The sequence below is a fragment of the Pagrus major genome, chromosome 18 (genome assembly GCF_040436345.1).
Source record: "Pagrus major chromosome 18, Pma_NU_1.0".
NCBI classification, from domain to species: domain Eukaryota; kingdom Metazoa; phylum Chordata; class Actinopteri; order Spariformes; family Sparidae; genus Pagrus; species Pagrus major.
The window spans coordinates 14985999-15013118 of NC_133232.1; the positions used below are offsets into that span (position 1 = coordinate 14985999).

At 43.1% G+C, this 27120-nt stretch overlaps 1 protein-coding gene across 1 annotated transcript; it reads left to right on the forward strand.

Moving 5' to 3' along the window:
* The first annotated feature begins 782 nt into the window (after positions 1–782).
* wdr26a (WD repeat domain 26a) lies at positions 783–26800 on the forward strand. The gene is made up of 14 exons (XM_073486891.1): positions 783–1457; positions 2888–2987; positions 3137–3193; positions 11678–11814; positions 13240–13337; positions 17274–17430; positions 17781–17919; positions 18031–18171; positions 20055–20174; positions 20477–20622; positions 23480–23558; positions 23678–23807; positions 24507–24701; positions 25138–26800. Exons 1-14 carry the CDS (start codon positions 1159–1161, stop codon positions 25158–25160), a joined length of 1821 nt encoding a protein of 606 aa, XP_073342992.1. The 5' UTR covers positions 783–1158; the 3' UTR covers positions 25161–26800.
* Positions 26801–27120: the final 320 nt, after the last annotated feature.

The following is a 27120-nucleotide window of genomic DNA, read 5'->3' on the forward strand; positions in this document are numbered from 1 at the left end:
TATTGCCAAAAGTGAGATTGAAGTCATGTTTAATTCTAATCTAAAAGGTTTCACCTTCACATTAAATTAATCATTTCAATTCAAATTTGAATGAATCGTCTTATTGCTATTACTGCAGCAATAATAAGAATAGTGACATCAATTCAGGCCAGAGCCAGTGGGCCTTAGCTGTGTATGGACCTGAACATAGACAGTGAAACACAGACAATGAAATACATAAAAGAACCACAATAACAGTATGATTTTAATCAATATAATGTTATTATATAAGTCCCTAAGATAAATACTGAGTTTGGAAAATTAGCTTTTTTAGTTTCTTCACATCAAACAACTGGAACAATCTGTAGCCTAAGTGTGTACTGGATGAAGTGGTTCTTGTACATTGTAACTGCTTTGGGTAATTCACAAACGTCTCTTATTTATTGTTTAGATTTTATTTTTATTTTTTTAAATATACATTCTATATTTCATTGTTTTTATGGCTTTGGTTTAGCCTTCTTTTTTATGTCATGTCATTGTTTTTATTGATCTATTTGCTCTTATGTGGATTTAATACTGCCATATTTGTTTCGTCTCTAGCTGGATGTATGTGAATTCAGTCTGTTTTCCCTGAATAAGCGATGGAATCAAAAGAATGAGGCTCAGACTGAATTATTATTAACTGAATTATTCATGTAAACTACACAACCTGCTGCTCAGAGTGTAATGCTGACTGGCACGTGAGACAGCGCCCCCTGTCGGAGACGCAGCACGCGCAAATGGACGTGAAGGAATTTCCGCTGACGTCACTGCGTATGCCCATAGCAGGGCTGCAGCTGTCTGAGAGCAACAATAACAAGCTCTACCCACAACTACTTCAGCAGCGTTAACAGGACCTGACAGCGACAGAGACCAGCGAATCTCACAGAATGCGGTCGTCGAAATAAGTCCGGCCTCCGTTTGTTCGTCGTCCAGGTTGAAAAGCGGGTCATCGTCGCGGCAAGCGCCGCGGAACAAACACGGAGACTGAGCCGCAGGGGGAACAGGGCAGTTCGGGGCTGCATCTGGGTCAGTGGGCCTGTCGGCGGCTGCTACGCTGGTTGTGTTCTCCCCGCAGTGTCCCGTTGCGCCTGACATTGTTTTATTCGACATTGTGTCACCTCCATAAACCGTGTGAACATGCAGGCTAACGGGGCAGGACAGGACCGAGAGTCAGAACTGTCCTGCCGAAACGGTGCGCAGAACGGCGAGTCGTCCTCCGCCGGGGCAGCTCACTCCAACGGACTTGTGTCAGTCAGCAACAATGGAAACACTGTCAGCAACAACAACAACAACGGTGTGTCCGCCCAGCCTCCGTCCAACAACACCAACAGCACGGCGGATGCCAACTCGGGCGTCAAAAAGAAGAAGCGGCTGTCTCAGTCTGAAGAGGACGTGATCCGGCTCATAGGACAACATCTACACGATCTAGGTCTCAAGTAAGTGAGCCCGTTTAGCTCCGGTGTCACCGGCCCGGGGAGCCCGGACAGACAGCTGTCGGGTGAATTATCTTACTGACATCCACGATGTACTCGGGACAGTCAGGGTGACTGAGGACATGTTGTCTTCTCTCTAGTCAGGGTGACTGAGGACATGTTGTCTTCTCTCTAGTCAGGAGACGAAAACGTCCCGGAGCTCGCTCGAACAATGATCCAGTTTGTTGCAGTCTGACATGTCAGCGATGTTGTTATAACACATGAGAGTGACGTTACATCTCTAACATGAGGCCTCACAGGTACATTCGGCCTGTCTAGAACCCACCAACGGAACAGGTTTAGCTCTGTTCGGGACGGTGGATTGGATACGATGGGTCAGCACCGGGACCGATGTTTGATTGAGTGTGAGCTGGTTGTCAGCTGTTAGTACAACAGAACCTCCTGTAGGACGGCGACAGGAAGCTGTCATTGTTACAATCAGTGCAGATCAGCGGACCACAGTCTGATCAGGAACAATGATCCATGTGGACGGAAAGTCATGTGGCTCATAATTACTAGATTTGTGAACGGACTGTGGCCTGAGTTGTCTCCACTGATGAGACACTACTGTACATCTGTCTGTAAACAGGCACTGTGTAGTTCTGGAGAAGAAATTCAAACTCAGAACTTTAATATGTTATTCTTCCATAAGTGAATAAACGAGCTGTTCTCAGAGGAAAATAAGGTACCAGAACACTGTTTGAAGCTAGAAAGGTGGCAGGGTCTGCCAGATATAAACAAAGTAAACAGTATAAACTGTGCTGTCCTTTGTTTATTCAGTTTATTCAGTCATGAAAACAAAGAGAGTTTGTTTATTTAGTTTGTTTAGGCAGAAAATAATCAGCCAATGAACATCTTTCTCTGCTCATTAACATTTCTAACACAAAACTACAGACTGCTCCTTTAGTTTTGTAACTGGCACTCCATAGAGACCATAATGTTTATGAATGTATATATGAACTTAGAAGTGAGGGGAAACCATTACGAAACTGAAGTCACTTTACCTTCATGACCCGAGTTCATGCTATACTGTATATACATACATTACAGTGTTGTGTATTATATTGGTATTATGAGTGAATTCATTAACCTATCGATTGTTAAGTAAAATGGAAAAGATTTGTGAAAAGTGCACATTACCAGAATGTTTTCACTGGTTATAGATAGTGTAGATTGTATCAATAGTGAGCTCAACAACAAATGTGTGTCTCAGCCCACTCTGCACAGTGTCACAGAATTGTTATGATGTGTTATTGATCCGTTGCTGCCATGACCAGACTTTATGTTGTAGTTCTAGTCATTGTATTAGAAGAATATCATGAGTGCTGAGGCGTTCCCAGGTCATTGATCATGATGTTAACTGATCTTTATCTTGCTGTGTAAACTGTGTACAGTCAGACGGTGGACCTCCTGATGCAAGAGTCTGGCTGCAGACTGGAGCACCCCTCTGCCACCAAGTTCCGCAATCATGTCATGGAAGGAGAGTGGGACAAGGTGGAACCAAATAATCTTTAACAACAGTAATCTGTACACTGTATTTAGACAAACTAGATGAAATTATATGGGTTTAGTTTGCTCAAAATGATTGTAGTAGTAGGTTTATCAATAGTGTTGTTATTTATTCTTCTTCTCTCTTTTTTCAGGCTGAGAGCGATCTGAATGAGCTGAAGGCACTGATGCATTCTCCAAGTGCTATAGTGGTAAGTAGCAAGCCGGGCAATCCTCAGACCACTGACAGACATTGTTGTGTCATCAACAAATGCACAAACACAGCCGCCATCACAAAGCTCTGAATACAGGGACAAAATAAAAGACATCTCCAGTATTTAGCACTTGAGTTCAAACATTTGTGTGAGTACCACAGTACCACAAACAGTTTCACAGAACAACCACTGAAACAACCACTGCAAAACATAACAAAATGTTATGACTATAACTTCTGTTCCCTGAGGAAGCGCAACAAAGTACAACACATATTGTATGGGATATCCTGCCCTCGTGTGGCCTGACTGAAGACACCTCCATTCAGGCCTTAAAGGATGACCTCTGCAATTTTCAACCTTAATCTTTATCTATTTGAATTTGGGGCATACTGAGGGACACACCAGACAGCCCCCTCAATGTTCTCTGTGTCTCATGGTGGCACCATAAAATCTGGCATCTTTCTGAGTGACGTCACTTGTACTTGGAAGAACTACAGGTTATTTCAGCTTGTATTTGTAGTCTCCACCTCTGGGTATCTGATATATTCATTGGGGGCGTGTAAGATAGCGCTAAATAACAAAACTTCTTTCATGTCTTGCTTGTATGCACATTAGCCAGGTGTTCAATGGCTAAAGTGTCATGTTAACATGAAGGCAGAAGAGGTTATGGAAGGAGAGACTTTTTAAAGTGTTTTGGCTGACTCTGATACTCAGGCAGGATATTTAATCGAGTCAGAGTAGACAGCTGAAGAAATCCAGTGGAGAGAGGCCGAGCTACATCTGAATTAGCGTCCGAGGACATGATTGACAGCTACTATCCAGAACTGCCGTCAGCAAACAGGGACTGGTGAAGCCTTTGCTCATATCACCCTCCGATGCCAACAGAAACAGAATATTTCTGCTGCAGTGCATTTTAGCATGGGCAGTTTTTGTTGGATACTGTCGCCGACAACTACCCTGAAGCAGCCCATGTGCTTTGCATGAAAGTTTTACTCTTGGCTTGCATACAGGTGTGCCAGAGACCTTCTTCAGGATCCCAAAGAAAAACTGGAAAAAAGCAAGACCACCAGGGCCGAGAGGAAAGATGACCACTGAGTTAGTATTTGGTCTCCAGGCCAGCAAACTAGTAGCTACAGGCCTGGGCAGTGATACACAGCAGCGATGAACTGTTTTTTCTCAATACGTGTGAGATGATTTATGGTTAAATATTGGCTTAAAGCAACACTAGGTAGTTTTTCGACCTTAAAATAATGTTTGTAAACTCAGTTAAGTGGTAGAAAAACGGTTAATAGGATGAATGGTGACGTCTCTGCAGCCTGAGGGGGGTCGCGCCAGCAGAAACCGCACTGTGTAACTTCCCAGAGCGGGTCGGAACCTATCTGACGTAAAGGCGTCTAGTGCGACCTGCTTTACGGCATACGTCACACGTTTATTCGTCAGTGGATTTAGCCAGCAGCTACTTGGATTTTTCGTAAACCAACGCCATGGCTGAGCCAGCTAAAAAAGCCAAGAAGGTATTGTTTGAGGAGGCGAAGAAAAGAAAAAGAGAAAGTGATAGAACAGAGCCCGGACACAGATAAATATTGGACCAGCTTACACTCGGTGGCGCGAGCTGAAAGAAGAAATGGGTTTCAAGACTGATGGCGACCTAGCCTTGATGCTACTGGATTTGTAAGTCATATATTACATATATACATATTTATTATCTTATCGACTTTTACTTTGAGTTGATTTGTTGTTATATGGTGTTCATTGGTACAATGTAATGATATTTTGTAAATATAGTGTAACATGTGCTACTTTACCTTGTCGGTGGACATGTTTTCCAAACGAGGCTTCGTGATTCGCCGGCTCCGTCAACAAATTCACGTGTATTCATTTTCCCCAGGGATGCTCATACAGCGACAGTATTTACGACACTGGTAACAGATAATTGTGCTTCTCAACCAGCTGGGGGTAGTAATGAGTCCAAACTACCTAGTGTTGCTTTAAGCAATCTAGAAGAAAACTAACCCAGTAAGAATTCCTTTAAATGTAGATGTATAGTAAAAAGAATCATAAAGACCAAAAAGGATGAGATATTAGTGCATATGAGGGTTTCATTCTGGGAAAAGGTAGGCTATTCCTGGAAATACCCATTAAACGCCAAATGACTTGCTTTAACAAATTTCAATTGTTTATAAAATGGATAACTTTAAAAATCATTTCCACGAAGCTCTTCTTCTCTGCAGACAGATCACAGGCAATAAACTTGGCACAGGAGGTCACATGCAATGCATCCTGGTACACGTAAGCAGGCAGTGCAAGCAGGAAAACTCTAATAACCCAACTTTCTCTGTCGATACACCACACACTGGGGGTTTTATCACCTCTATTAACTACATTTGCCATCAACACTGATTTGGATATGCACATAAAACATGCCGAATTTCTCCTTTAAAGCAGATGATCTGTGGTGATGTATGTGAAGCCACCAAACCGGAGAGTAACTTCCAGCACTCTAGTTCTTCGTAGACCTAGCAGAAAGGACAGAATGAGCCACTGAAGGGTTTGTCACATCCAAAAGATAAAACCGAACAAAAATGTGCGGTGATGACCAACTGGTGGTAGAACAGGTATCACTCACTGATACCCCTTTAAACAAAGCCTACGATGTTGCCATGCCCCTAGTCGAATGTGCCCTCACAGCCAAGGGCAATGGAAGACCTCTGCAGCTGTAATCGCCTCCACAATCCAGTGAGAAAGCTACTGTTTAGACAGGGCTTTGCCCCTAGCTTGATTAGCAAAACAGACCAACAACTGGTCACATAAACGTACACTCAGTGCGGTGCATGTAGGTGCGCAGCACATGCACAGGACACAGGGAATACAACCTCCTCTGCTCCTCAGATGCCATAAGAGGGGAACAGAAGCTCAAGGGCTCAAATGCCATAGAGCTATGCAGGAATAACCCTAGCCAAACATGCTGCATTCGGGCGTAAAGTAACCTTGGAGCTATCCAAACTGAACTGGAAAAAAAACGGATACAAAGATAAAGCATGAAGATCGCCTACCTGCTTTGCAGGGGTCAAAGTGAGAAGGAGTGCAGGCTTTTAATGAAAGAAATTTCCTATCTACAGACTCAGTGGGCTTGAAAGGGGGACAGCAAAGAGCCTCAATGATAAAAACCAAGTCCCACGAAGGGACGCTGGTTTTAACCACAGGTGTCAGCTGGTGGACTCCCCTTTAAGAAGTCTGTAGCTACATCGTCAGCATCACTTCCTCAAAGCCAATGTGGCCAGCAGATATGCTCACCAAATAAACTTTTAATTGTGGAAAAGGAGAGACCCTTATCCAGTAGCTCCTGAGGGAATGACAAAATGTCCACAATAGAGCACTGAAATGAGAGTACATCCCGGGCCTGACACCACTGCTCGAGTGCCTGCAATTTATAGGCATACTCTGTGCATACACCCTTGTACTTCTGTTTGTTGCCACAACACTTGGGGACAGACCCTTAGCTACTGAATTAGACCTCTCAACAGGTAAACACTCAGCTGCCACTGTTCTGGGTGCAGATGAATCACCTCCCCCCCAGCTTGAGAGAGGAGGTCCCTGTGGAGACGAAGCTGCCAAGGCCTCACTGCCAGCAGACTGGTTATCTTTGCATACCATGATTTCACCTGCCACTGAGGGGCCACCAGGATCAGGGACAGTGCCTGCTGGCGCACCCTCTCCAGAACAGGCAGTATCATTTCCACTGGGGGAAATGCATACAGGAGGGTGCTTAGCCATGAATGTGCGTTGTGGTCTGTCATGGAAAAGAACAGGGGGCAGTAGGTATTTGCCCTGGAGGCAAAGAGGTCCACTTCTGCCCTGCCAAAACGATCCCATATTTGGGCAGCCACCAATGGGTGCAACCCCCATGCCTCACAAGAGGCATTTCCCCTGGAGAGAAGGCCCACCCTCAGGTTCAAGACACCCACCACCACACTGTCACACAGAGGTCCACCCCCTCAGGGAGGCATCCATGGACACCACCTTGCATAAAGGCCGGGATCCCTCCCCTGGAGGAGAGCTTACATGCAGGACGGAGTAATCATCAGCCTCCTCTTGAGGTAACTCCAAGACAAAGTCTGGGAACATGGGCAGGCGGTTCGTGACCGTTCAGGGGGCAGAAGACTTCTGCAAACCATGGCGATTTGTGAGCCGGTATTGTAGAGGGCCAGACCAGCTCCAGTTTCTCAGCAGCACGATGGTACAGTTAGAAGAAGTATTGTCCTGGCTAACCGCTGCAGCAGCAGCAGCATACTGACATGATGATAAAGCATCCTGCTCATCCTCCGATAAACCATGCCTTCCCAAGCCAATGTCCAGTACATCATCATCATCATCATGGTGAGCAGCCAGTTCAAGGCACGACTTCCTCACACTCCTGGAGGGCTCCGGCTCAAGCTTGGCTAACCCATCAGCAAGGTCCATGTGGTCAGCCTAGTTACCGGCAAGTGATTTTTGTACTTTTCCGAAGGCTGCCACACTCACTAAAAGAGGTTTTGGTGGCTCACACCAATAGGGGAAGTTAAGCTAAACCTTGAGTAGGCAGTAGCCTAGGGACGAAAACAGAGCTAACTTGCAGTAGCAAGCTAGCCCTACTTGGTAGAGGTGTTCTTAACAAGGCAAAGAGCATAAGAACTGAGGAATGACTGTGATGACGGATGTTTATGTGCCTCACAAGGGCATGATTTCCCACACGTGTTGTACCGAGTGAATCGACTGAAAGGGAACTGGACTTAAATCCTGGCTGAATTTCATCTAGGTGAGAGACAGTTATATGATTGGCCCATCACTACAACAGCCGTGACCAAGGACTTCAGATATACACCGATCAGCCACAACATTAAAACCACTGACAGGTGACATGAATAACATTGATCATCTCATCACAATGCGATGTTCTGCTGGGAAACCTTGGGTGCTGGCATTCATGTGAATGCCACTTGACACGCACCACCCATCCAAACACTGTTGTGGACCAAGTACACCACCTCATCACAACAACACTACCCGATGGCAGTGGCCCCCCAGCAGGACAATGTGCCCTGACACACTGCAAACACTGCTCAGGAACAGCTCAAGGAACACAGTAAAGGGCCCGAGGTGTTGACCGGGCCTCCAAATTCCCCAGATCCCAATCTGATCGAGCATCTGAAGGACGAGTTGGAGCAGGTCTGATCCATGGAGGCCCCACCACCCAACATACAGGACCCAGAGGATCCACTATAAAATGCCCTGGTGCCAGACACCATAGGACACCCTCAGAGGTCTTAAGTCCATGTCTTGACAGGTCAGAGCTGTTTTGGCCGCACAAGGGGAACCTTCACAATATTAGGCAGGTGGTCATAATGTTATGCCTGATCGGTGTATAAGATAGACAATACTGGATGAACAGAGTAATGGCTTGAACACAAAGCCGTCAGATCGCTGTCCTTTTCACACTACACAACTTTCTGCCTTGTAGTTGGGAGTCTTATGCTTGTTGTGATTTCCACACTACAGTACTGACTGGTCAGTGACGAGTCACACACTAGGCGATCACACATCCGACATGTGACATGGGAATGATGCGGTCCAAACTGTCCAAATTGTTTGTGCACTGATTTGCAGCAGAAAAAAAGGGAGGGCAAGAGATGATAGGTGAGTGAGTGGATTAGGATGCATGGATAGCAAAATATTTTTTTCCACCGAAAACATATGACTGCCTGCTCGCATCGTGGTTATACAGTGCATTCAGAAAGTATTCAGACCCCCTCTCTTATTTCACATTTTGTTATGTTGCAGGCCTATGCTAAAATCGTTTAATTATTTTTTTCCCCTCATCAATCAAAGACACTTGAAAGCCTGCTTAGAGTTTTCAAAAAAGCACCTAAAGGACAGTCAGACTGTGAGAAACAAGGTTCTCTGGTCTGATGAAACCAAGATTCAACTGTTTGGCGTCAATTACAAGTGACATATCTGGAGGAAACCAGGCACTGCTCATCACCTGCCCAATACAATCCCAATGGTAAGGCACGGTGGCGTGGTAGCATCATACTTTTGGAGTGTTTTTCAGCAGCAGGGTCTAGGCCACTGGTCAGGGTTGAGGGAAAGCTGAACGGAGCACAAAGATATCCTTAATGAAAACTTGGTCCAGAGCGCTCAGGACCTCAGACTGGGCCAAAGGTGTACCTTCCAACAGGACAATGACCCTTGGCACACAGCCAAGACAATGCAGGAGTGGCTTAGGGACAACTCTCTGAATGTCCATGAGTGGCCCAGCCAGAGCCCTGACTTGAGCCCAATCGGCCATCTCAGGAGTGACATGAAAATGGCTGTCCACTGACAGTCCCCATCCAACCTGACAGAACTTGAGAGGATCTGCAGAGTAGAATGGCAGAAAATCCCCAAATCCAGGTGTGCAAAGCTTGTCGCGTCATACCCAAGAAGACTTGATACTGTAATCGCTGCCAAAGGTGCTTCAACAGTTTTTCCTTTTTGATACATTTGCAAACATTTCTAAAATTCTGTTTCCACTTTGTCATTATGGTGTGCTGAGTGTAGATTGATGAGGGGAAAAAAACATTTAAACGATTTTAGCACAGGGCTGCAGCATAACGTAATGGGAATAAAGTAAAGGGGTCTGAATACTTTCTGAATGCACTGCACTGAAATGTTTGTGTGTATGTATTCTAATAGAAAATATGCTATTATTGTGCCTGCACCTTACACAGAGATGCCAGATAAGACTGGGTCCAGAGAGCTGCTGTCGATAACAGCAGAGGAGAGAGGGAGAAAGGAGAGGGGGCTCTGCTCTCATTGGCTGTAGCTCATTCCTGGCTGTCTGATCCGTCTGTGACTTCTCTCAGTTCACGCATACTAGCCATGGTTAAAGGGAGCGCGCACCAATCTGCCTCTGATCTGGGGCTTTATGTCGGCAAGCTCCAAAAAACGTCTGTGACGGCAAGATCAGGGTTGCAGCAGAAGTTTCATGTGTATTAGGACACAATCTTTTGTGAAATTATAACCCCTCTCTTTTAATCCACTTTAGGTCATTGTAAGTGATAATAATAATAATAATAATAGTAATAATAAATGTGCCAATGTCAGTTATAGTACCTTGAAAATATATCCTTCCAGCCCTAATCATGTGGACAGTGTTACCACATTTAGTAACCAAATTTTTATTAGGGATGCACAATATGGATATTTTTTCAGTTGATATTAATACCGATACCGGTAAGATAACCGGTAATGTCTAATTTTTGTATTTTTAAAATAGAAGTTCATAATCTGTAGTTGATGCACACCTGAGGGTAAGAAAGGCTCAGATGCAGTGAGCAAAGATGGATGATTTAAAATTCAGCAGCTCTAATACGATTTATTGTGTTAAAACATTTTCCCTCCTGTCAGAACCCTAGCAAGACATAAATTGAGTGCTGCCCTTCTTCTTCTCTTTGTTTATTGGTGGATGTGAAACCAACTGTAAAGGTGCATACCGCTACTTTCTGTATTGGAGTGTGTAGAGGCCATGCTTGTGAAGTCCATGAAAGCAATGTGGGTTCGTATTAAGATTTATATTCATCGGCTACCATAAGTAGCCAATAATAAACGGGTAAGATAAGATAAAATATCAGCACAATTTATATTGAGCATCTCTATTTCACCTTTGCAGCAGAGGTACCACAAGTTATTACTCTCTGAACTCAAGTCTGTTCAGCTAGGCATGGGACAATATGAACATTTCCTGGCTAAAATAATTGTGATTCATGACATTATAATGATTTTCATCAAAAATACTTTAAACATTTGGCATGGCACTAAAACATACTGTGTTCACTTTGCCTTACATTTTTTTTTAAGAAACAAATATTTTTATAGATTAAGTGAAAAACTTTTCAGTGAACAGGGCTTTATGGTGGTCACGGAGATGGGAGTCCAAATGGACTCAAATGGAGGTGCTGGTCCACAAACAAACACCACAAACACCTTGTTGTTCTTCAGTTTCGAAGCCATAGCATTTCCACACATGGAATGGGCAAGTGGAGCTACAAGCAAGGTGACAAGTTTAGAGATTTTGACATTACTGGAAAGATGCAAGCTCTTCAATGTGGCAATTCAAAACGAATCTGGAAATCAACATATATATTGTATATGCATATTATAGAGCTAGACAGCTTTTTCAATTGGATATTTAAGACTATCCTGATAATGGAAATTCACCACGATCAATTTATCCTGTTTATATCACGATGCGTGATCAAATCTTTTATTGTCCCATCACTAGTTCCAGCCATATGATGCTCAGAACTAACAGGTTTCACAGTTTCATTGACTGGTCAACACTTTCACAAACATTCACCAAAAGCACAAAACACAATCAGTGAGTCTTTCAAATTATCAGTACTCACAGCCTGTGATGGTTAATGTTCTTTGTTATATTTGGCCTCTCTTTGTCTTCCTGTCCAGCGGATGAAGTTCCTGCTGCTGCAGCAGAAATATCTGGAGTATCTGGAGGATGGGAAGGTCTTGGAGGCCCTGCAAGTCCTCAGAGCTGAGCTCACTCCTCTCAAGTACAACACAGAACGTATCCACATCTTGAGCGGGTCAGTTCACCAGCAGAGAATGTGAATGATTGCTTGTAGCTTTGATGTTTAGGTTTTGCTTTGTATATGTTGCAGTATGGTAAAAAATATTTTGGCAGCCTCTCTATTGGCTTTGCTGTGTCTTAGATGAACATCAGTGGTTAAATGTGCCAGTGTGCAATAACCTCTGTGAAGAATGTTCATGCTTAGCAGGATGAAAAACCCCCTGAAAGAACAACATGATCACAGCACACTGAAACACTGGACAGCCTGATGTCTATCAGGTTTCCATCTCATGGTTCTTCCATTCCATTCAAATCACTCAAATGTCCTGCTGTCTATATGTTTATTCATATAAACACTCCTAGTTTTGCTATGAGCTTTCCGGCTTACTGGTGGGGAGATCAATCTATGAATCATTCAATGAGAATCATGCATACTCCTCATGGAGCTAATGGTAAAACTATTTCTGTCTAGTAATTGTCTGATGTTACACAGCCAGCTGAAGATCCTCAGGAGCTCTGCTGCTGACAGGAGAGCTCCTTTTGAGGACAGAGACGGCTGAACGGAGGTCTGAGTCAGTAAAGATGGAATTAACGGATGCTTCAGTAGCGCTTACACTTCCTTTTGATGAGCAATTCCCAGTAGCGCTGTTAACAGACCAACAACTCTGTTTAATAAACTAGAGGTTCCTCATGCATTTCAGTGACACCACTCTTTTGGTGCAATGCATCCACAGAAGGCTCCTGCAAGAAATAGCAGTTGTCTGTAAAGAGATTGATCCTGACTCAACCTGCAGCACAAGGGAACATTGTGGACTGCAGTGTTCATCACATCCCACAGAGTGAAAGTGCTGCAGTGTTTGAGAACAAAAACATCCTGATCGAGGTTCAGGATATTGCATGCAGTGTCAAGCCAGAGGACATGTTTCAGTCCCCATAAACAATGAAAACATAAGACACTCTCTTCTGGGGACCATGAACATCCACAGCAAATTTAGCATGTGGTGGCTCTTTATGTTGTGACAGTCCTGTAGGTGACCAAACTGACCAGCATCTCCAAAAGCCAGTCAGGCCTGATGTGTAATATTCTGTGTGTACTGTTGGCATATTTCCCTCTCTGTTGCTGTGAAGATGATACAGCTGAGAACAATCAAACAAAACTTTTCAAAGCTGGCCTATTAGGCCTAATATTATGCTCAGCAGATTCACTTGTGGCTTTATGCTTTTCATAGGCAGTAATGGACAATAAAAACAGAAGTGCTACTGGTGCTGGTCTAGTATTGCATGAGTGTTATTTTCCTCCTTGTTTTTTATGTAGTAACAGTGAAGGAGAAGGCCAAGATCAATATACTGACAAAGGGATACATTCGTATGAGCTCAGTGTAAATGCAGGTGTGATTTTGTCTGACAGTAACTGATAAAATGTCATCATTTGTTTTTGAAGGTACCTGATGTGCAGTCATGCAGAGGACCTGCGAACCAAAGCAGAGTGGGAAGGCAAAGGCACGGCATCCCGTACAAAGCTGCTGGACAAGCTCCAGAGTGAGTACTGTCTGACTCACACCCTACAGTTTATATTCTACTGTACATGAAGTCCTCAATCCAAAATAGTTGGAATGGTGTGTAAAAAGCAGCATTCTGACTTCCGACAGCATTCCGACTTTTTTGGAATCATGGTTTTAGTTAACATTCCCGCTGGACGGTCATTGCCATTAACTGTCTGCCAGTAAATTGATGTTGCAGCAGCAGCATTTGTGGTCAGTGGTGGGTAATTCTCATGTGTATGATGTTTTTGAAGATGGTGTGTCTCTTGCCCAGTATGTCTTGTAACAGTTGACATAATGGCTGCAGTTATACAGTAGTAATGCCACCATGGCAGAGAAAGGGTGGTGAAATACTGTAATTTAACATAATTTATCCAGGAGCAGCTGATGTACACACCCTTGAGGATAAAAAATAGGGGACATTCACCCTGACTTCACCCATGCTGGCTTCTGAAGAGTCAGACTGAAGCTCAAAGTGGGCGGTACCGGCCGTCACTATCTTGCCTTCAGGCTAATCCAAAATGGGCAAAGAGGTGGAGCGCGGGTGGAGCTGACGTGAGCCTAGTCGAATAAATAAGCCCTACTGGCTGGATGCTACCAAACTACCTAAGGCGGTGTTTATGGAAGTTACTTGCGCGAGTTTGACTGCAGGTTTAAATGCCCCAAGTAGCCAGAATACCTAACTGTAGATAGCTACAGCAGCAACTGCCATCAAGGGTGTGTGTGTCTGTGTTTGTGTTCAGCACTCACTAGATTGTTTCTACTCTTGTTTCTTTCTGTTTTCCTGCAGTGTCTTTTCTTTTTACTATCTCTTCTCTGTGCGTTCAAGAAACACACATTCCGCTCCAAATTTCAGTTCATTACAGTGGTTCAGGCACCTCCATGGCTCGTTGCTGCAGACAGGTTGAGAAGTGAGAGTGAAGATAAATCCATTTTTTAATCTCAGATTAATTTGCATAGAAAGTTAGGGGTGTAACATTACTCCGATATGTTTATGCTAACGTATATTAGACTGCATCATACAGATGTGTCGATCTCGAAGAAAGACTACAGTAGCAGGCTGTAAACGTGTTTATTTCTGCTGTAAAGTCGGGTGTTGTAACATGGGGTCCTTTGGGGATTGACTCGCTTTTGCCAGTCTCCAGTGGTCATTTGTGGAACTGCAAGTTTTGGTACTTCGTCATTGGCTTCATATCCCAGCTCCAGAGGTTGCCACTTGCACGCCAACAACCACTTGAACTGTAACATAAAACTTTTGCAACATTTACAGACAGGATAAATTAGAGGAATTATTTGAAGTTTGTTGTTGTTACTAACTTGTGAGGGCAGATGCTCACCTTCGATGGTGTCTGGCACTTTGGAGAAGTGTTCTCTTCACGGGCAGATGGCAGACAAGCATTGTGTTTCAAAAACAAGTGCTCAAAACAAGACAGGAAGGTTTTTATTTTTGTTAATTCTTTCTTGGAAAATACACACCTTCCCTGGAGTTTATTATTAGTGTATTTTGATGCAAAGATATTGTTTACAAAATGCTTGTCTTTTAGTGTGCTGGTTGTCTGCAAATGACAGTTCAGGTCTGTTGATGTGGGGTTGTATGAGGTACTTATCTGTAGTCAGTGTGTTACCTGCAGTAGATGACCGTCAGAGAAGCAGAGCATTATACTGCTAAATGGCCACAACAGTAAGATGTATTTTAGCCACCTAAAAGAAGGCACACCTAAAAATATATATATCCCCTTTAAGTGTACGCTATATTTTGAACATTTTTGCAGCTTTAAGTCCGACCCAAACAGCTGATCTGCGGCGTAATATAGTGCACGGGAATACGGACGTTGTACGGTTGAGGGAATGTAGTGCCAAAAGAGAAGGCTGTCTGATGGAAATTTAAAGCACCAAACATTTTCAAAATATAGCATACACTTAAAGGGATACATATATTTTTAGGTGTGCATTCTTTTAGGTGGCGTCTTGCTGTCATGGCCATTTAGCAGTACAATGCTCTGCTTCCTTGTCGGTGCTAAGCGCTGCTTCTCCACACAGGGGGAGAGCTGACGGTCATCTACTGCAGGTAACACACTGACTACAGATAAGTACCTCATACAACCCCACATCAAGAGACCCCAACTATCACTTTAAGTCTTCACAAATGGATCAATTGGGCAGTCCCCATATACACAGGTACACATACTGTAGAAAAACATAAATACACACAGGTACACATAGATAAACATAAATACACACAGGTACACATAGATAAACATAAATACACACAGGTACACATAGATAAACATAAATACAGACAGGTACACATAGATAAATATAAATACACACAGGTACACATAGATAAACATAAATACACACAGGTACACATAGATAAATATAAATACACACAGGTACACATAGATAAACATAAATACACACAGGTACACATAGATAAATATAAATACACACAGGTACACATAGATAAACATAAATACACACAGGTACACATAGATAAATATAAATACACACAGGTACACATAGATAAACATAAATACACACAGGTATGTGCGGATAGACATTGTCTCCTCTTAATGTTCATCTGGTTCCACAGCAGGGAGACAGCTGAATAACTGCCCACAGCCCACATTGTAGTCAGAGGGGGAATTTCCTAAAATCCTGTGAACAGGATTCAAGTAGTCCACTGCCAACTGCCAACTGCCTCTTTTATCACTGCAATAACACCAACATATTACCTAAGTGAGAGTATGCAAGTACAGCCAGGAAACTGTACTACAAATTTTTAATTAAAAGTACCTAAAAAAGTACTTGAAATTACTAATGATTAACAATAAGTTTCAAATTAATTTTCTGTCAGTGGACTGATTAATCAACTTATCATTTCATTTCATCATCAGCTGTACTCATATATACTGTTAGGTTGTTCACTAAGAATGTGATGTGTGAAAGTTGCTAATCCTTTTTGACATCAACTTCATACAATTTTGGAAATATCTGCTATTTGTGAATTTGATGCCAACAACACGTTTGAAACAAGTTGGGACAGGAGCAACAGAAGACTGTGAAAGTTGTGGAAAACACCTGTAAGGTAAACAGGTAAACAGGTTCATTGGCAACAGGTGATATTATTGTACTGGGTATGAAATGAGCATCCTGGAAAAGCTCAGTCTTTACAGGAAATGATGGGACCAGGTCCACCACTCCGTGAGACCATGTTTGGATGGTTAGGCATGTTGAATAAACCTGGCACAGTTCACCTGTGTCGCCAAACTTAATTTCTCTCCCATCATGTGTTCCTGGCACCATAAACACTGATTTGAATTTGCGGCCAATGTGATCCAAACACAGGATGGTCTCTAGCGTAGATCATGATCTGAGGAATCTTTCTTAAACACACTGAAATCAGATTTTAGCTCAGCAACAGTAACATCTTGACCTGTGCAAATAAGATAATAACATTTAGTGGTATGTTTTTCTAGGCCATAATGATCTTGGCATATAGTACAATGTTCATAATATATTATGGGTTCAGTTGAGATGTCTCTGTGCAAGGCGAGGTTATGGGTAAGTGTAGGTCCCAGAGGGGCAGGCACATTCCTCCCAAATCTCAACAAGGCGTTGTGAGGATCTGCACATCAAAGAATTCGATTGGTTGATTCCTTTTTGGAGGTTGAGTCAAAATGTTGACCAAAGCAAATGAAAACGTTCTAGATAGAGGTATTAAAGAAACAGCCACACAAATGTCTCTGAGTGACTCCAGTGCATGTCTGCCTGTGTTCAGCCTGGGGAAACAAAACTACGGCTTGAGTAACTATCAAAGCTGCTCGACGTGTGTCAAATTTCACCTTCTGGTTCATTCCATCCTCAAATGTTTGCTACTGTAGTTGGTCACTATAAATTCCAAGCTAATTTGAATCTTTCTGTGTGTGTGCAGCGTACTTGCCTCCATCAGTGATGCTGCCTCCTCGCCGCCTGCAGACTCTGCTGAAGCAGGCGGTAGAGCTGCAGAGGGAGCGCTGCCTCTACCACAACACCAAGCTGGATAGTGGACTGGACTCTGTGTCCCTGCTGCTGGACCATGCCTGCAGCCGGTAAGGATCCAGCACACATACTGTACCACAGCAGGGTGGCTTTGGTTTTGGTTTGAATATCTGATATTCGTCACTTACTACTACGGGACAGTGCTACTATTTGTGGCCTAAAGAATTGTACTTCTGTGTGGGTGGAAACAATATTTGGTCCATTGAACACTAGAATGATTTCAGATCAGCATTTTCCCATTGGCATTGAGTGAAGTATCGTTCGTAATCATTGAAAGAATATCATAGGCAGTCATTTAAGATTTTTTTAAACCGATGTCTTTGATCATAAACGTTGTCTTGTTTTATTTGCAGTGTGAAGCTTGATGTCTGCCTGATGTGTCTCTTTTCCTGATCTTTAGGAAACAGTTCCCTTGCTACACTCAGCAGATTCTCACTGAACACTGCAATGAAGTCTGGTTCTGCAAGTTCTCCAATGATGGAACAAAATTGGCAACCGGGTCCAAAGACACCACAGTCATTGTGTGGCACGTCGATATGGTAATCAATTATTTATTTATCATGAATTTGACTTAGGATAAAGGAAAAATGAGTAGGCATGTGAGAGTTTAAATAGCTGGTTTAATAAGTATTTTGTCTGTTTCTTTGCAGGAAACTCAGCAGATGAAGTTGATGAAGACTCTGGAGGGTCATGCTTATGGTGTTTCATACCTGGCATGGAGCCCTGATGATGCCTATCTGATAGCCTGTGGTCCTGATGACTGCTCTGAGCTTTGGCTTTGGAACGTACAGGTACAACATCTCTCACACAGGTCCAGAGTGGACATGCAGCTAGCAAGGTTGTCACTAGCCCCTTTCACACTGCCTTTTCAATGTGGAAAAATTGCTCCATTACTTCATCTCGCCATCTGTATTAAAGTTACATGGGTGGAATGGGGGGACCGTTCTGCCTCTGATCCACCAAGGGAGGTAGTAAATGAGCCGCAACAGAGGCGAGACGACGTCTGTGTGTGAGGGTTGGCCAGCAGCACAGGACAGGAGTGTGTTGGTCTGATGGTGTTCACAGTCTGACAACTAAACAGATCCTTCACTCATCAAATAATAAAGAAATGTCCCACAAAGCAACGTTACAGGACCAAACAACAGTAATGTGGTAGCAGGTTGTGTCTTCAGCATCTTATATGAGGGAAAAAATACAGCAGTTATATGTGGAAAAGCCTCTGTCATCCTGTCTGTCATCCTGTCTATCCTACCGACTCTTCGCCACACGACGTCTGTCCCCGGCAGAGAGAGCCGGGCAGCTCCTGCCGTTTACTGCAGATGATTATGTGACGAGATTTAGAGCAAAGAACTCACCATGTGTTTATCACCTTCCTCTATTGTGTTGTTGTAGTTACAGTCTCTGGCAACTTAAACAGAAAAAAATCTCAAATTTAATGAGGAAAAGTCAGTGTGACGGTCAGTCCTCCTGAGTCTTCAGTGAACTTCCCCCTGAAAACAGCATCCCTCTCCGGGAGTGAGAGCCAGACAGGGTCCTCTGTTTACTGATGGTGATTATGGAATTATGTCATTTAGAGCAAAAAACTTCACAACTCTGGTATTCTGTATGAAATGACACACTGGAGCAGCTTTATGTTGGTGCTGCTTGGTTCAGTGTGAACAAATAAAGGTGTCGTAGAGGCGAGCCTTCACTGCGGTGTTATAGTGGAATCTCTGTGTGAAAAGAGCTGCTGGCTTCCTTCCTGTTTGACTAAATTGTGATCCACATTTAGGAAAATCAATCAAGATAAACAACAAGAACAGTGATTGAATGTCAGATGCTGTCAGCTGTGTGATGAACATAAATCAGCAGCAGGTCACTGGCCAATCACAGATGTGTCCTGCAGTGCAGAACCTTTTTTTTTATTCAGAACTGTTGGTGTGCTCATGACGCTGTAGAATTTACCATGTGAATAGTTGCTGAAGCCTATTTTATTATTATGGTTGTTCCCCCATTCAGCCACAGGCACCACATTTATAAGCTCTGGTATACTGTGAAGTAATGAGATGAATGCCTCTGAGTATGAAGTGATGTATATCCCATAGTGAGACATCTCACTCATATTACTCTGAGAACTGAGGTCACGCAAGTAACCTTAAGTTTTTCACCATTTAATCGTTGAATTTTAATGCTTGATGCTTTTACAGGTTTTGAGTATAAGATCGTGTTAGATATGGATCCTTTCAGCACAGTGCTCTGTGTCATTCATCCCTGCAGCTTGAAGAACTGAGAAAATATTGTCTCTTAATTCTCTGAATTTAAGGTGTTACAAATACTTGAGTATTGCCTGTTGCCTATGCTTATTTGATTATCTGCAACTAACTATGCAGCCCTAGCTCGGATATATTTTATGATCATAATTAGAAATTGCCAACCATCTTCTCCATGACAACCAGCTGTCACATCCTGTCACTTTCACACACTTAGCACAAACTGTATCCAAAGCTGGTTCTTCATGTTCATTGGAACACATCCTATCAGTCTTTGAACATGTAGCACTGTTTACTGTTGTCTGGACCCTGTGAATGTAGACAGACTCTAGAGGCCACAAAAAACTTCAAATATTCAAGTGTGTTGTAGTGTGTGGTGTGTGTTCTTTTCGTCACATGTCTCTCTCCATGGCTTTGTTGTGTAGACAGGGGAGCTGCGAACAAAGATGAGTCAGTCTCATGAGGATAGCTTGACCAGCGTGGCCTGGAATCCAGATGGCAAACGCTTTGTCACCGGGGGCCAGAGAGGCCAGTTCTACCAGTGTGTGAGTATCACACTCTGTGCTGTCAGTGCCCTCAGGGCCTGAACACTACACACAGTGCTTTTACATCACAACCTTTGCCTCATAGGTCTGTCCTGATATTGACACTTTGATGACATGCACTTTTCCAGTCTTTTGCCTGATTTCAGAGCTGAAACGCTGCTTGTTTATTACAAGAGGGTTGAAATGACATCCTGATATGTCAAATACTGCGGCTGGTTGTTTTATAGTCAATATGGAGTGATCTGCAGCAGTCTGGTGTTGATGGAGTTCTTGAATGCATTTTGTTTTCTCCTGAATTCCAGGACTTGGATGGAAATCTGCTGGACTCATGGGAAGGAGTTCGGGTGCAGTGCCTGTGGTGTCTGAGTGACGGCCGGACCGTCCTCGCATCGGACACCCACCAACGCATCCGTGGATACAACTTTGAAGACCTGACTGATAGAAACATGTATGTCACCCACCGGGCATTACCACCACCATGTGTGACAGTAGTTCTAAAGATTGAAGACTCCAGACATACTCTTGATATTGTGGTCAAATAATTTGGATAATAGTAATCATATTAATATTCATAATATTATTAACTACAGATCGTCTTGCGATTGGATCACACCCGCTGTGATGCACATTAACATGTTGACGTTATGGCATTAGTACTCAGTACTCAGGTCGGATCACACACAGACGGCAGAATGAACTTCCTCAGAACTTCTCAGAACTTCCTGAACCCCCTACCTCTGTCTTTTTGGTCAGACCACACCTATCTTTGAACCTCATCTTCATTTTCATCTCAACTACACACCTGTGAGGTTTCCTGTCTGCAGCTTACATATTCATGTAGAAAGCCCCATGTACGACCACCTCTGGTGCCAGGGACCTCATGTTTTTGTAGAGATTAAATGTTAGTCCAGGTCCTGAAGCAGAATCCCATTGTGTTTCTCTTGGTTTATTATTAGGGCCCAAGCACTAAAGAATTTGAGATCATTATTTTTCTGCTGCTGAAGTGCATTTTTGAGGGCTAGAAATCCTCGAATTCTCACGACAATCAGCACAAAAATCTTTTACAAAAAAACACCTTTAATTTGAATTTTACTTTTTCAAAAATGTTGATCCCTTATTTGATCTTGGGCGAGGTATGCTGGTTCTGTGGCACTCTCTAACTACTTCCAGCATTTTTGACACCCTACTTGAAATGTGATGAAAACTGGCGCACGTGTCATACATGGTGAAAGATGTGAAATAAAATGTGTCTGAATTAGGCATGGCATATTTTTTGATAGTGGCTACTTTTTCAACAAAGTAGCCCCTATTAACGCCATAGTGTCACAGCCTTGCAAGATACAGTAACTACACTTTAAAGGTGTGTAGTTAAAGTCAAAATGAAGGGGAGTAGTACACAGAAGTCACGGTTCGGTACGAGTTTGGTACAAGGTGGAAAAAGTAACAGAAAATCCTATAAGGATCTATCTATAAGGCTAGGTTTCTTTTATTTTTAACTGACAGTAGCCCAGTTAAAGTTCCATCTGAGATAGTCTTAATACATTAAAAATAAGACATTTTTTAAATTCCATTTAAAAGACAATAAAACAGCAACTATGTTAATGTTAGCAGTCATGTCTGTGCCCCTTTGTGCCTGTGGGGAGAAGTTGTTGGACTCCTGTTTTATTTATTTTTTTATTTTTTGCCTTGCTCCAATGATGAACACATCAGAGTGATCTATTGTGTCTATTATGTGTTAGGATGTTCGACAAGTTTCCACTCGCCTAACACTATCATACAATGCAGACACACTAGCCCCATTCACACTGCCGTTTGCATGCGGGGATCCTGCGCCAATTCTCCGCATCCGCCTCTGTGTGAAAGTTTCAGATGCGGCGAGGAGTGAAATTTCCCTCCGCCTCTGATGCGCCTCCGGAGGTAGTGTCAGAGGTAGTATCAGAGGTAGTGTCAGAGGTAGTATCAGAGGTAGTGTCAGAGGTAGTATCAGAGGTAGTATCAGAGGTAGTGTCAGAGGTAGTATCAGAGGTAGTATCAGAAGTAGTGTCAGAGGTAGTATCAGAGGTAGTGTCAGAGGTAGTATCAGAGGTAGTATCAGAGGTAGTATCAGAGGTAGTATCAGAGGTAGTGTCAGAGGTAGTATCAGAAGTAGTATCAGAGGTAGTGTCAGAGGTAGTGTCAGAGGTAGTATCAGAGGTAGTATCAGAGGTAGTGTCAGAGGTAGTGTCAGAGGTAGTGTCAGAGGTAGTATCAGAGGTAGTATCAGAGGTAGTGTCAGAGGTAGTATCAGAGGTAGTATCAGAGGTAGTATCAGAGGTAGTGTCAGAGGTAGTATCAGAGGTAGTATCAGAGGTAGTGTCAGAGGTAGTGTCAGAGGTAGTGTCAGAGGTAGTATCAGAGGTAGTATCAGAGGTAGTGTCAGAGGTAGTGTCAGAGGCGCATTATTGGCGAACCGAACCAGTGTGAACAGATAAGCCGGTGGTGCGGAGCGAGGGCGTGTCGATCAAAAAACTTTAACTCACCAAGTGTTTGTTGCGGTGAAAAAAATCACGCGACGGTCAGCCCTCCAACGAGACTTCAGTGAACTTTCCCCCAGAAAACAGCCTCCCTCAGTCAGACAGCGTCCAGTTTACTGATGGCGATTATGTAATTATGTAATTTAGAGAAAACCGTAACACTTTCCAGGATGCTTGGTGGGTCAGGATCTCAATCATAACACATTACAACTGCATCCATATGATTATAAACAGTCAGCAGGTACATGTTCAGATTAACAGGTAAACACCGGGGAAACATGTTGAAAAAAACATGTCATCACCATGACGCGTATCGTCACGCCTCTTTTGGAGCCGCGGCGCCGGCTTTCTGTGTGAATTATACTCTGGTTCGTCTTTACGCCGGAGCTGCTCGGTTCTGTGTGAACAACCAACGGTGGAGAATTGGCGAACCACCGCTGCGGCGATAATGCGGCGTCTCTGTGTGAAAAGGGCTAGTGTCCTCTTCTGATCCACCACTCGCTCTCTGAAACTTTCCCACACAGCTCCGCTGTCTAAACTGGGCTCCCCATAGTGTTTAGTTCTTTATCTTTGTCTTCACTTACTGTGTCTCCGTCTGCTTCTGTGCTTAATGGCGGTTGGAAAACAGCCTTTAGGTCTATTACCACCACTTAATGGATTGGAGTGTGGATCAGCTCAGTTATACCGTTCTGACATCGTTCTCACAGAGTGGTCTCTAGTCTGCTCCATCTTCAGGCAGTGTAGCAGTGTTTGCTGAGCCTGTGGATGATGTTCTGTGTTGTGTCACTCCAGAGTGCAGGAGGACCACCCCATCATGTCATTCACTGTTTCCAGGAATGGAAGATTAGCTCTGCTCAATGTTGCTACTCAGGTGAGCAGCCTGTTACTGTCTCACATTACAAACCACAGTATACTTTCCTTTCATTTGAACCTGAGCTAGTTGCTACAGTAGCACCTTAAAAATGTGTGTCTCATTAAATGTGTTTGTAGGGAGTGCACCTATGGGACCTGCAGGACCGGGTGCTGGTGAGGAAGTACCAAGGGGTGACCCAGGGCTTCTACACCATCCACTCCTGCTTCGGAGGGCACAATGAAGACTTCATCGCTAGTGGCAGTGAAGGTCAGTCCACAGTTTAGTAGTTTATCTCAACTCATTTCTGTTGTGGAGATGACTGACATGTTAATAAAAGAAAAATTAGCATCAATAATGACATCACAGGGGCATTTCTTCAGACTTGACAAAGAGCCATTGACTGCAAGCATCTCTGCAAACCCACACCCAACACAAGGTTGTTACGAATAACCCGAGGTCATCATCTTGTGAATCTCAAAAAAACATCATGTGTGTAAAAATCAAATGTAACGGTTGTAATTTAAGCTTCATACAAGTGGTATGTACAACACGAGTATAAAGCCATCATCTCCAAGAGACCCCTGTACACTGATTCTGTCACAATACCTGAATTTTATACTTTGATACAGTGCTTGTATAAAAAGTAGTAAAGATACTCAAAACCTCTTTCTATGCCATTGTTAAAAGGAACAAAGGTTCTAGGCACACAAAATAGGATAATAACAATATAATAATAACTACTCTATCAGTTGTATAATTAACGGATGACAAGTGAAACTGAAAAGTGCAGAATTATTGATACTTTTGAAAACCCCACTGAGCACATTGGCCACTGTGCAGCCTGGAGAAGCAGAATCCCAGACTGAGATGAGCTCCACATAATGAGTCGACACATTTTCATCTGTTAAATTGGTGTAGTTACTGTTTACGTCTGGTAGCATCTGATGAAGTGTCCTCTCTCCTCAGACCACAAAGTCTACATCTGGCACCGGCGCAGTGAGCTGCCCATTGCAGAGTTGACTGGTCACACCCGCACAGTCAACTGTGTGAGCTGGAACCCCGTCCTACCCGGACTGCTGGCCAGTGCCTCTGACGACGGGACCGTCCGTATTTGGGGACCCGCCCCCTTTCTGGATGTCCAGGATGCAGAAGGGCTGAATGGTATGAACATGAACACTACAGCAGTTTGTCGAGTTGTTAGGTTGTGTGAAATCAAAGTTAGGGCTGCACATTCTCTCACAGTTTATTGGTTATCTTCAAGCTACTGCTTTCATCAGTCTCCTCAACACTTTACATATAAGTCTGGTGAGGATCCCTAAATGAACAGCACAGTTACACTGTGACATCTCAGGTTCTAAATGTACATTAAATGGACTGCATGTACTGGGACTGTTCTACCTTATTGGACAAAAAGCTTTAATAATGATTATTATTATTATTATTATAGTAATAATAATAATAATGATGATGGTGATGGTGATGATAATGATGATAATGATGATGATGGTGATGATGGTGATGATGGTGATGATAATGATGATGGTGATGATGGTGATGATAATGATGATGATGATGATGCTTGTCTGTTTCCTGTCAGAATGTTGCAGCATGGACAGCTGATGATCTGCTGCTGTGAACCTGAGGATCTTTAAGACTCTGTAGACACTTGAATGGATGAAGCCGGGAAAGCTTTGATTGAACATGTGATTGGACAGCTACGTCCTGGAGGCGGGGCCAGCAGTGCTGTGTGTCAGGATGTCACAACATAGAGATGTCAGACTCAGCCACATTATTGAGAGCAGAGTCGGCAGGTGATGTTGGGCTCCACGACCTCCAGTGTCTGACCCACCTCCTCCTCCTGCCTGGACCCGTTCCCTCAGCACCATCCAGGACCACCCACTTCCTATTATTTATTAATAACTACATTATTTATTCATGAGTAGTTCACTGACTTGTGCTAGGCTGTGACGTAGCAGCGTCTGTGGAGGATGTGTGTTCTTAGTTTTCTTCAGTCCAGTTTCTGAGCTGCTCACATGAAGGCTTAAACTTTTTTCTTCTTTCACCTCCTGAACCTTTGAAGAGATTTTACCTACAGAACATTTGATGGATGTAACACCCACTTGAGCAGTATCTTTTAAATGCAAAATTCTATGTTGTGGTTTTTTTTTTTTATACAGGATATTTTTTTCCTCCAGCTTTCCTTCTTATAGCCAGAGAAAGAATAGTGTTTGATAAGCATGTCACATAGGATCGCACAGGACAATGTATGTGATGGATTAAGTGGTGTGTTTTACACTTGCCGTATGTCCTGCTGTATCTATTTAAGTACACTGAGTTGTTGTCTGTCTTCAGCAGCTGATGTGTGGAAACCCATTGAGATCAAAACCTGATCTGTCACCTTTACCTCTGCATATGGATTATCTGAGTGTAGTTTCCTTCATGCCATCAGTGTGGAGTTCCTCTTTCTTTGCTCTGCTTTCACTCTGTTTCCACTGCAGCCTGTTGCCATCTCTGTCTGCATTCAAACAGCAGTCTTCATATGCTTTTTTAAAGAAAAATGTATGGTTTAGTTGTTACATGTTTTAACTTTGATTTATCTCCATGTTTGTTTTTTATTCACTACAAGCGGAGCTGTAATATTTAAAGAGAGACTCCCTGCTCAACTGTGAACTGTTTGAAAAGATAAGGCTGGTGTTACATTGTCTTTGTTTCATATTGCTGAACAGTGACCTCCCTGCCCTGGCTCACAGATACACTGTATAGTTTGTTTAAAGAGGTTCATTAATTTCCAGCCAGTCACTGTAGTTCCTAACAAACATCCCTCCAGCAGGAGGAAAGAGCGCATTTGTTGCGACTTGTTTCAGCAGCAGATTAATTCACAGTTGGTGCTCCAGCAAGTATATGGGGCAGCAGGGTGGTGTACACTGCATTGAGTCCAAATAAACTACAGTGTGCGTGTTCATGTTCATGCAGGAACGACGTTGCCGCTCACTGATATGTTTTTGGACAACAATGGAGCTGGATGACACAGAGGAAGAAGATATATCAGGCTTTGATACACACAGTACCTGTTAGTGAGATACTGTCATTGTTTTTAGTTGGTCTGTGAGAATTGTTCATGATTTTTAAAAAAAAAAAGGAAATCGCCAGCCTTATCACACAGGACACTTGATACAGAATAGTGGAGTGTATCTTTAACAATCAATAAGTAACACATTTGTACACAAGTGTAACATAAAGTTATTATGAACTTCTACAAAGTGTTTCCTTTCAGAGAGTCAAAACAACAATCTTGCCTGATATGATGTTCTATGTAACGTGCTGTATATTTGTATGTTATGGCATGTATTGTGAGGCTGCGTAGTAATGGCAGACAGGATGACGTGTGTTTCATGGGGTTCCCACACCTGTTTTCTACCTGACGATTTGAAAAAGCTTTCAGCTTTCCTTTACAAATTCATAGCAGATGGTCCTGACTGCACTACTGTTCTGCAGCAGCAAGTTTACATTTACAACTGCTAACACAAAAATGAGTCTTGAGATTCACAAAGTACAGTGCAGCCAAAGTTACACCTCAGCC

Bases quoted from the DNA above. Each gene is read 5' to 3' on its own strand.
- wdr26a (XM_073486891.1), top strand. From the start codon at position 1,159: ATGCAGGCTAACGGGGCAGGACAGGACCGAGAGTCAGAACTGTCCTGC. The intron at 11,815-13,239 runs GTCAGTTCACCA...TTGTTTTTGAAG, and splicing joins CGTATCCACATCTTGAGCGG to GTACCTGATGTGCAGTCATG. The intron at 20,623-23,479 runs GTATGTCACCCA...GTGTCACTCCAG, and splicing joins GACCTGACTGATAGAAACAT to AGTGCAGGAGGACCACCCCA.